The sequence below is a fragment of the Hyperolius riggenbachi genome, chromosome 8, assembly GCF_040937935.1.
Source record: "Hyperolius riggenbachi isolate aHypRig1 chromosome 8, aHypRig1.pri, whole genome shotgun sequence".
In the NCBI taxonomy this organism is placed as follows: Eukaryota; Metazoa; Chordata; class Amphibia; order Anura; family Hyperoliidae; genus Hyperolius; species Hyperolius riggenbachi.
The window spans coordinates 283224292-283235565 of record NC_090653.1 but is presented as its reverse complement, the minus strand read 5'-3'; the positions used below and the strand labels follow the sequence as shown (position 1 = coordinate 283235565).

The window sequence follows — 11274 nt, the reverse complement described above, 5'->3', positions numbered from 1 at the left end:
TGTGTGAAAAAGACTGGGAAAGGGGAAAGAAAAAAAGAGGGAGAAAGTGTGTAGACAGACAGAGAGAGGGAAATGTGTAAGAGGGAGAGTGAGAAACAGACTAATGCAGGAATGAAAATGTGTGAGTGCACAGCACACTGCACAGCACACTGCAGGAAGTCTGCAGACTGATGTCCAGGACAGCTAGATTCACAGCTATGTAACGTCTCCGGCAGAGCAGTGGGGGAAGGGAAGCAGTAGTAGCTGCCTGTAAAGTTTTCTAATACCTGTTTTGGTCGCACAGAGATGGCAGCTGACAATCACCACAGGGATTCCATTGCTGGGGGACCATTATTACTGCTATAAGATAACCATCTGCCCTGCTGTTGCTCTCCCCGGCAGGAACGAGTTACACACTATTCTCTATGTGCTCTGAGCTCTAATCGGGGGAGGCTGGAGCACGTGCTGGGAAATTCCCTGCATGATAGGAAGACAGGAGGAGGAGAGCCCGTCCTCTGCACTACTCGGTCTCAGGCAGATCAGTGACTCCAGAGGTAACACAGCAAGTGCACGTTCTCTCAGCCCTTTCTCTGTGTGCTCCGACTCCTTCAAAGCTCCCGCGGTGGCTTATAATGTCAGTTCTGATACGCAGGAGCTGAGGAGGAGGGCGGAGATAGTGTTAGAGTGACAGCGGGCCAGCTCCAATGCCACAGCCACTGCACATAGTGCTGGATGAGTGTGGAGGACGGCATGCCGTAGACAGGGGGGACCTGAGACCAGCCGGGCGGGGACTGAGACCAGCCGGGCGCTCCGCCCAGTTAAAAGGCTCTGGGGAGAACACTGTGCAAGGATGGTTGAAAGGACACCAGACATTACTTCAGATAGGCAGGACAGCAGACAGATTAGTATGCCACAAAGGCAGAGCACCAGAGAGGACTCCATGAATGGGGCACAAGATAGACAGGGTGTGTGTGTGGGGGGGAGGGGGAGTGACATGAGATTAGTAAATGAGGCCATGTCGTGCCCCAACACCATGTAATATCATGGCAAGATCCATGCAATACAGCTGAGACTGCAGTGCATGCTGGGGTTTGTAGTGCCAACAGAGAAAGATGTGTTAGAAAAGTGAGGAGTCTACACACAGAAGAGGGGCCCATGAGGGGCTGAACGTGGAGGAGGAGCCGCCCATGAGGGACTTAACATGGAAGGAGGGTTTGTGAGGGGCTGCACATGATAAAGGGGCCCATGAGGGGTCTACACACAGAAGATGGGGGGCCATGAGGGACTCCACACGGAGGAGGGGCCCATGAGGGGCTGCACATGGAGGAGGGGCCCATGAGGGGCTGCACATGGAGGAGGGGCTGGACATGGAGCAGGGGCCCATGAGGGACTGTACATGGAGGAGGGGCCTATGAGGGGCTGCACATGGAAGTGGGGCCTGAGAGGCAGGACAAGGAAGGGAGGAGCCTCTGTACATAGTAAGGAGAGGGCAGTACTATGTAGTTGGTGCAGGAAGTGACTTGTATAATGTTATCTTTGCTTCTGTCTCCTCTGTTCAGGCTTCATGTGAGGACAGAACATTGCTCTGCAGCAAGTAGCCTTGTGTGTGTGTGATATTATATTATGCATAGGAATGGAATGTATGGGATGCACAGAAACTTGTATGTGATTCATAGACTATGGATCAGATAATGAGCTGAACTCCCATAATCCTCTGGGTGGGATCCCCGGCTACATCTCAAAGCAAACATGTCCCTCTGCCCCCTGCAGAGCTTCAGCTGTCTCTGGAAACGGGTCCAAGCTCTCCCCGTGACTGCAGTTGTCACAAGGCCCATCCTTACTGATTTCTGATTGGCCCTTCCTCTTTACAGGATTCTCTGAGGCTATCCTTCCATGTGTGGGTAAAATATAACAGCAAGTTGGAAAAAATGCATTAGAGGTGAATTAGCCCCTTGATGAACATTAGATGTCAACTAACGCGTTTCAGTGTGTGAAAAACTGCAGAAACGCGTGCATAGTGGACAAATGTTCTGATTGGCTAATAATGCAGCTGTAGGAAAAAGCAAGACCTCATGGTGCCCCCATACATAGCTGATGCCCCCACACATGCCAATCTAAAAGTTCATTTGCCTGAAAGTGAAATGTTTAAATTACAATTTTTCTATTTGATTTCATTTATGCTTTAAAGTGGATCCGAGGTGAACTTTTACACATTGCATAATTGTGTTCCTTTCCTATTGTTTATAGGGCATTCCTCAAGCCAAATACTTTTTTGTTTTTGTTTTAATACTCTAATTCCCTATAAACTAAATAAACCACACCCACAGGTTTTCAGAGAGCCAAGGCACTTTCAGGCAGGAGCAAGGGCTCCTGGGAGCTCAATCTGGGCAGGAGGCGGCGAAAATATTACTAGCCAGAGATTTCAGAGGCAGAGGGGAGGAGGGGGGATTAGGTTTTTTTGCTCAAGATACAGATAAGCCTGCCTCTGTGTAATGTTTACAAACATGGCTGCTTTCGTATCACAGGAAGAAATAATCATATTCTATTAAAGCTGCTTGCAGCTAGATTTGCTGTGTAAACTATCTAAACTTTAGATAAGATATGTAGACACGTTACTTGTTCTAGTTCGTTTTTCATCTCGAATCTACTTTAATCTGTTTGGATGAAACAATTAAGATTTGATTGTAAAACAATCAGTTGTACTGAAAAATCAAAAGGTTTTTTTTCCAGAGCGAGAAATCAGATCAAATTTTCAGTTTCATCGATAAGGTAATTGGGAGTGGCTGATTTTTCTGATTAATTTTTTATGAAAATTGGTGTATAATTGACAATTTCTTGATATATAAGCCCAAGCGATTTTTTATTCAGAATTTTCAGTCATTCCTTTTCATAATTGGGAAAAAATTGAACACAAGTGTGTGATACGCTTGTCAGATTTCTCAAATGTTACAATCAATGTGAAAAATTGTGTACGTATGCATACGTCGCCAGTGAGTTGGGGACAGGGTGAGCCAAATGACATCTCGCCCTGCTGCCGTTCAAATTCCCAGAAGCGTAAAATACTATTCCCCCTTTCGAGTCTTAGCAACTCAGGGTCCGGCGTTATTCGGGGTCCGGCGATCACTAGTGCTGTAGCTGGCGGCGTGCACCTACAGCACCTGCTTCAGGAAAATTGATTGTAATTCTCAAATTGAAAAGAAATATAAAAAAAAATTGCATCGTATGTGGCCACCGTAACCCTTTGGGGACTGGCTGCCTAACGCCCCTTAAAGACCAGGCCATTTTACATGTGGGGGGGAAGCGCATTTGGGGGGTCAGGCAGCCAGATCCCCAATATAGCATGGTGAGCATGGTGTCCCCTGTGTAGCCCGGTTTCCCACGAAATGCCAGCAGCCTTTACTCGCCTCCCAGGCTCCAGCGATGAGCAGGTCTAGCCCCCTCCGCTGTGACCGGCATCCCCGCTCGCACTGCCGTTAAGTTCTGGGTCGCGGCTTGATGACATCATCAAGCCGGGACTCGACATTTACGTCAGAGCAAGCGGGGATGCCGGCCAGAGCGGAGGGGAGGGACCATCGCCGAGGGAACGTCAGGAAGGTGAGTGGTGCTCTTCTTCCCCTTCTACCACCGCTGCGATAGTGATCAATACGATCTGCCGGCAAGCGTAGTGATCACCTGATCAGGAGCCAATCGCGATGGCTCCTGATCACTGAGGGAAGATGTCAGCTGTCATATAACAGCTTAATCTCCCCTCTTGGGTGCACACGATCGCGTCGGGAGAGAAAATAGCAGGTGGCGTAAATCCTATGCTGCATCAGGCTTAGGCAGTCACAAGGATGGCGTAGGATTTACTACGGGCGATCCCCAAAAGGTTAAGGGATTTCAGAGGTGAAAAATGAAATGTAGCTTTACTTACCTGGGGCTTCAACCAGCCCCTAGAAGTAATTTGTATCCCTCGCTGCAGCTCTGGTCTTCTCCTGGGTCCCCCTGGCAGTCTCTGAGAGATCGCCAACCCCCAGTGGGTCAGCGTCTTCTACGTATGTGCCACATCATCAGGAGCATTCTGTGCAGTTGCAGTCTTCTTCAGTGCATGTGTCAAACACAAAATGACAATTGTTTCGGGGCCACGCAGGGTCCATTTCATTAGAAAAGGGTGAAGGGGACCCAGCATGGCCCCCAAAAAATTGTCATTTTGAGCTTGGCACATGCACTGAACAATAAATAACTTTAACTTGCCAATGGTGTGCTAACCAACCTCTGGACTATCTGCATATGACTCTGAAAAATGTTCACGGACAGGCGAATCTGGCGAACCGCCATAGACTTCAATGGGCAGGTGAATTTTAAAACCTATAAAGTCTGTTTCTGGCCACAAAAGTGATGAAACAGTTGTTTCAAGGGGTCTAACACCTGGACTGTGGCATGCCAGAGGGGGGTCCATGCCAAAAGTCCCACCAAAAATTACGGAGTTGACGCAAAGTCGGGTTTTAATGCCTAAAGGGCAGAAATCACATTACGCACAGCTCTGGGTATCAGTGGGCTGTGGAGTGTCACACAGAGAGATGCAATAGTACTATCAGAATACAGTGACATAATAATGCACTGGAGTGGTTCTGTGCCTGCAACTTAATGAGGCAACAGCAGTAGTGTGCACACAGCTCCGGGTGTCAGTGGGCTGTGGGGTGTCACACACAAATAAAAAACACAGGAGACCGATGTACAGGCCCTCAAAAGGGCTGTTTGGGGTGCTTTCACAGCAAGTGAGGAACAAGAACACAGGCCTAGCTAATGCTTTCCCTACCTATCTGCAGCAAGTCTGACCCTGCTCTCACTAACAGTATGCAGCCGACAGAGAATTAATCCAATATGGCCACCGCTACTGCTTTTTGATAGGGGGGTGGGGGATCCAGGAAGGGGTGCTAGCTATTTGGCAGCCATGTGTCTGCTGACTGTAAGGTAAGGGGTCAAAGTTTAGCTCGATGATGTGTAGGGGGCGATTCGAACATGCCAAATGTTCGCTATTCGCGTACTGCTCACCGGCGAACTGTTTGGGCCATCTCTACATATGACGTTAGGATGTTGCTTCACATCCAGGTTATGCACCCAAAGAACCCTTGGTAAGATTTGCCTCTCCACAAAAAAACCCTTTACTCCTGTTTCCAGAGACAGACCTGACTTTCGGTGGAGGGACACCTTTAAACGGTGAACGTTTTGGTGTGATTTTGTGCCGTCTCTGACACACACAGACGCTCGCGTTTAGAGTGTGTTTACTGAGTGTTTTGTGAGGCATGACGCGTATCGCGTTCATTTGTGGCATGCCAAGCATGTGTTGTGTGATACATGTAATTAAGGCGCTGGAAAATGTGGGCACAGGTTAAAGCCGAAAAACAGCTCACCCTGATCCTGCAAAAGTCCCAGAAGTGTTAACCTCCTTGGCGGTAACCCCGTGTGTGACACTGGGTAAGCCGCCGGAGGGTGCCACTCAGGCCCTGCTGGGCCGGTTTACATAATTTTTTTTTTTTTGCTAAGCAAAATGCTAGCTGCGTGTGCATACCGATCGCCGCCGCTACCCTCCTATTCACCGCTATCCGCCGCGCCCCCCCCCCCCCGTCCCTCCAGACCCCTTACGCTGCCTGGCCAATCAGTGCCAGGCAGTGCTGAGGGGTGGATCGGAACACCCGCTGACGTCCCGACGTCGTTCAGAACGGGAATCCCTGCAGGGTAAAAGCGCCGGCGGTGATCGGAGGGGTGGGAGGGATAGCGAAGGGAGGGGGGAAGCATGTAGCTAGCGCTAGGCTAGCTACATGCTTTAAAGAGAATCTGTATTGTTAAAATCGCACAAAAGTAAACATACCAGTGTGTTAGGGGACATCTCCTATACCCTCTGTCACAATTTCGCAGCTCCCCGCCGCATTAAAAGTAGTCAAAAACAGTTTTAAAAAGTTTGTTTATAAACAAACAAAATGGCCACCAAAACAGGAAGTAGATGGATGTACAATATGTCCACACATAGAAAATACATCCATACACAAGCAGGCTGTATACAGCTTTCCTTTTGAATCTCAAAAGATCATTTGTGTGTTTACCTTCTGTCCCCTTCTTCTCTCATGCACTGAACATTACAGGCTTCCTGCAGACAGCTCTGCCTGTGCCTGTGTTTGTAATTCCTCAGTATGTGTCAGCCAGCAACTTTCACAGCCTAACAGAGGAGGATTTTTATCCAGCTCTCTTCTATCACTGATAAGATAGCAGAGAAGCTGCTGGCTTATGTAAATAAAACACACACTGGAGTGTGCATAGAGGAACAGACCAGCACGGAAGAGTTGTCAGCCTTCCAGACACAGGCCGACAAGTCTGACAGGGGAAAGATACATTGATTTATTACAGAGACCGTGATAGTACAAAGTGCTGCAGTGAGCCAGAACAGATTAGAATAGGCTTAGGAACTTGTAGGATGGTAGCAAAAACAGTGTAATTTTTGTTACAGAGTCACTTTAAGAAAAAAAAAAAAAGTGCTGCGCTGCCCCCTGGCGGATTTATTGTACCGCCAGGGAGGTTAATTACTATACCCCCTCCAGGCCGCCATTGACACTGGTGAATGTCATCAGGCCTCCAACTATTGCTGGCGGCTGAACTATGCTGTTTTACCATATTTTGGGCTCTATCTTTTGATGGCCCCAAAATAACTGACTGAGGGCTTTTTCACACTAAGGACATTTTCGCCTTTTTTTTTTAAGCGCGGGCGATTTTTAAAATCGCCCTAAAAGCGCTTGTGCAATGATTCCCTATGAGAGTGTTCGCATCTAAGCGGTTCGATTCTGATCCACTAACCAAAGAGATGCCTGTACCCTTTTGGGGCGATTTGCCTCAATGGAAGGTATAGGGAAGTCGCGAAACACTTGAAAAAGCGATTTGTATAGCGTATTTTCCCCCAGCGCTTTTAAGAATAAATACATTGTATTTATTCATTTCCGGGTCAAAGAGTTCACTTCTTGACTTGTGTCAGGAAGTGAACAAACAAATCGCTCTGCAAAAGTGCTTAGAAAAGAGCTTTGCAAAAAATCGTAGCACGCAGGTTATCGCCGGGAGGCGCTAAAGATAAAAAAAATCACTCACAAAATCGCAACATGCTGGCCTTAGCGATTTTAGATGTGAAAAAAGCCTGAGCGCCACTAGGCTCCCAAATTTCCAGCACCATTTTTGCCTGACTAGTCCTGATCACCCAGAATTGAAATGGGGGTTGGCAATCGGCCTGCGCGCACACACCCTCTCAGCCTGCGCCCTGCCCTCTCAGCCTGCGCCCCTGCCCTCTCAGCCTGCGCCCCTGCCCTCTCAGCCTGCGCCCTGCCCTCTCAGCCTGCGCCCTGCCCCCTCAGCCTGCGCCCCTGCCCCCTCAGCCTGCGCCCCTGCCCCCTCAGCCTGCGCCCCTGCCCCCTCAGCCTGCGCCCCTGCCCCCTCAGCCTGCGCCCCTGCCCCCTCAGCCTGCGCCCCTGCCCCCTCAGCCTGCGCTCCTGCCCCCTCAGCCTGCGCCCCTGCCCCCTCAGCCTGCGCCCCTGCCCCCTCAGCCTGCGCCCCTGCCCCCTCAGCCTGTGCCCTGCCCCCTCAGCCTGTGCCCTGCCCTTTCAGTCTGCGCCCTGCCCTTTCAGTCTGCGCCCTGCCCTCTCAGCCTGCGCCCTGCCCTCTCAGCCTACGCCCTGCCCTCTTAGCCTGTGCACCTGTCTAAGGATGTAGGGATATGACTGACTGCGCGACATCTGAATGAATTGCCACTCTTATCTCTTGTCATGTGTCCCTTTTACAGCCTTGCATTGTGAATTCTGCACGTGGTGATCTGCATGTCTCATGTGAGGTATACACACGTCACATGACCAGCGTCACGGTGACACTTATATAGATGAGAGAATGTTTACCATTATTCCCAGGAGCTGTAAAGTCCATACATTCCTGTCTGCCGGTGCTCTGTGACTCCTTGTGGTGTTTTCACTATTCCACGTTGTTGTGTAATGAGTGTGTCATGTGATCTGTGGTGTATTGATCCAGCCAATGGCAGCAGAGAAAGACCTTGTTAAAGAGGAACTCCAGATACAATTAAAAATGTAAATATGTTCAGGGGAAACCAGATACCATTTAGAATACAAATATGAAAATATTTATAACTTTTCTTTAAAATATCTCTGTAATTACACTTAAAGTAGTATTTTAACTTTGAAAAAAATATTTGCTGTATTGTATATCAGTACTCTGTACGTTTGTAGCCAGTTATCAGTTCTTCAAAGTGGAACTGAACTCTTGCACAGCACACAATGAAAAGTCTTTATTTTACATATAGTTGCTGAAGAAATTCACAGCTTTGTGTGCTGTGTTTGTTTACCCTGAGCAAAGTGCCTAATTTAGTTATCATCAGCAGCTGTGAATAGACTGCAGGAGCACAGCCCTCTCAGCCTACAGTAAACATCGAAGCTTAACCCCTTCAGTGCTCCCTGCTAAAGTGAAAACAAGTTTTAAACGTCAGGATTTTTAGGAATTCCATAAATTATAGTGAGGATTTTTTCTGTCCATAAAGGTCATCATGCTGTGGCAGAGCAGAGAGGAAGTTCCGAGGGTTAGTTCCACTTTGATTGTGTTAAATTCCAGCCATGACATCGGCACTTTCTAATTTGCTAAAAATGAGTTCTCTGCATAGAGCAGGAAGCATTGCAAGTTTGAAGGAGTCATTATCTCCAATACTCTTCAAACACCTCCCTCCCCCTTACACCCCTAATAAACCCCCCTAGTCTAGTCCTTTAATGTCTCTAATTGCCGCCCTTCTTTCATAAATACTATATTTATTGTAGATATTGTGAATTATAATTTTTGTGGCTGGAGTTTCTCTTTAAGTAGGTGAGTTTACTGTAAACTGTTGTTAGTCCCACCCACCTTCCCAGGCTGGAGACCCTCAGTAATGATCACTGTGTCCTGTACCCCTTGATAAGCACCCAGCATGTGACCTCTCGTCCATGGTGTCCGTGGCATGACTGCTGTGCATGTCAGTGAAGCGCCCATCATGTGACGTGGTGTCTGTGGCATGACTGCTGTGCACTGTGCTGTGCATGTAAGTGAAGCAGCCATCCTGTGACCTCTCGTCCGTGGTGTCTGTGGCATGACTGCTGTGCATGTAAGTGAAGCACCCATCCTGTGACCTTTCATCTGTGGTGTCTGTGGCATGACTGCTGTGCATGTAAGTGAAGCACCCATCCTGTGACCTCTCATCTGTGTTGTCTGTGGCATGACTGCTGTGCATGTAAGTGAAGCACCCATCATGTGACCTCTCGTCCGTGGTGTCTGTGGCATGACTGCTGTGCATGTAAGTGAAGCACCCATCCTGTGACCTCTCATCTGTGGTGTCTGTAGCATGACTGCTGTGCATGTAAGTGAAGCACCCATCCTGTGACCTCTCGTCTGTGGTCTGTGGCATGACTGCTGTGCATGTAAGTGAAGCACCCATCATGTGACCTCTCGTCCGTGGTGTCTGTGGCATGACTGCTGTGCATGTCAGTGAAGCACCCATCCTGTGACCTCTCGTCCATGGTGTCTGTGGCATGACTGCTGTGCATGTAAGTGAAGCAGCCATCATGTGACCTCTCGTCCGTGGTGTCTGTGGCATGACTGCTGTGCATGTCAGTGAAGCACCCATCATGTGACATGTCTGTGGCATGACTGCTGTGCATGTCAATGAAGCAGCCATCATGTGACCTGTCGTCCGTGGTGTCTGTGGCATGACTGCTGTGCACTGTGCTGTGCATGTAAGTGAAGCACTCATCCTGTGACCTCTCGTCCGTGGTGTCTGTGGCATGACTGCTGTGCATGTCAGTGAAGCACCCATCATGTGACATGGTGTCTGTGGCATGACTGCAGTGCATGTCAGTGAATCACCCATCATGTGACATGTCTGTGGCATGACTGCTGTGCATGTCAATGAAGCAGCAATCATGTGACCTGTCGTCCGTGGTGTCTGTGGCATGACTGCTGTGCACTGTGCTGTGCATGTAAGTGAAGCACCCATCCTGTGACCTCTCGTCCGTGGTGTCTGTGGCATGACTGCTGTGCATGTAAGTGAAGCACCCATCCTGTGACCTCTCGTCCGTGGTGTCTGTGGCATGACTGCTGTACACTGTGCTGTGCATGTCAATGAAACACCCATCATGTGACGTGGTGTCTGTGGCATGACTGCTGTGCACTGTGCTGTGCATGTAAGTGAAGCACCCATCCTGTGACCTCTCGTCCGTGGTGTCTGTGGCATGACTGCTGTGCATGTAAGTGAAGCACCCATCATGTGACGTGGTGTCTGTGGCATGACTGCTGTGCATGTAAGTGAAGCACCCATCCTGTGACCTCTCGTCCGTGGTGTCTGTGGCATGACTGCTGTGCATGTAAGTGAAGCACCCATCATGTGACCTCTCGTCCGTGGTGTCTGTGGCATGACTGCTGTGCATGTAAGTGAAGCACCCATCATGTGACGTGGAGTCTGTGGCATGACTGCAGTGCACTGTGCTGTGCATGTCAATGAAGCAGCCATCATGTGACCTGTCGTCCGTGGTGTCTGTGGCATGACTGCTGTGCACTGTGCTGTGCATGTAAGTGAAGCACCCATCCTGTGACCTCTCGTCCATGGTGTCTGTGGCATGACTGCTGTGCATGTCAGTGAAGCACCCATCATGTGACGTGGTGTCTGTGGCATGACTGCTGTGCATGTGAGTGAAGCGCCCATCATGTGACTTGGTGTCTGTGGCATGACTGCTGTGTATGGTGCTGTGCATGTCAGTGAAGCACCCATCATGTGACCTCTCGTCTGTGGTGTCTGTGGCATGACTGCTGTGCATGTCAGTGAAGCACCCATCATGTGACGTGGTGTCTGTGGCATGACTGCTGTGCATGTGAGTGAAGCGCCCATCATGTGACTTGGTGTCTGTGGCATGACTGCTGTGTATGGTGCTGTGCATGTCAGTGAAGCACCCATCATGTGACGTGGCATGACTGTTGTACACGGTGCTGTGTATGTGAAGTATTGTTGGGTGTATCCGGGGAAACGTGGCTTGCGGACTGTTGACTTATCCTCCATCTTTCTACCTCTGCAGCTGAAGCAGAAGACGCTGGAGTTGACCCGAGCCTGCCAGAAGCAGTATGAGCTGGAGCAGGAGCTCGCCTTCTATAAGATCGATGCCAAGTTTGAGCCGCTGGGATACATGACATCAGAGGTAACCGAGAGTGAGGGGGAGCGGTCACGCTGCTCATTCTGCGTTGTATTACACAAATCACAGC

At 49.4% G+C, this 11274-nt stretch overlaps 1 protein-coding gene across 2 annotated transcripts in view; it reads left to right on the top strand.

Moving 5' to 3' along the window:
- Nucleotides 1–11274, top strand: part of CNTRL (centriolin) — a 171328-nt gene that overhangs the window by 10812 nt on the left and 149242 nt on the right. For both annotated transcript variants that reach the window (XM_068249054.1, XM_068249053.1), the window contains exon 4: nucleotides 11091–11210. In XM_068249054.1, coding sequence (XP_068105155.1) covers nucleotides 11091–11210 — 120 coding nt within the window. The remainder of the gene's footprint in view (nucleotides 1–11090; nucleotides 11211–11274) is intronic.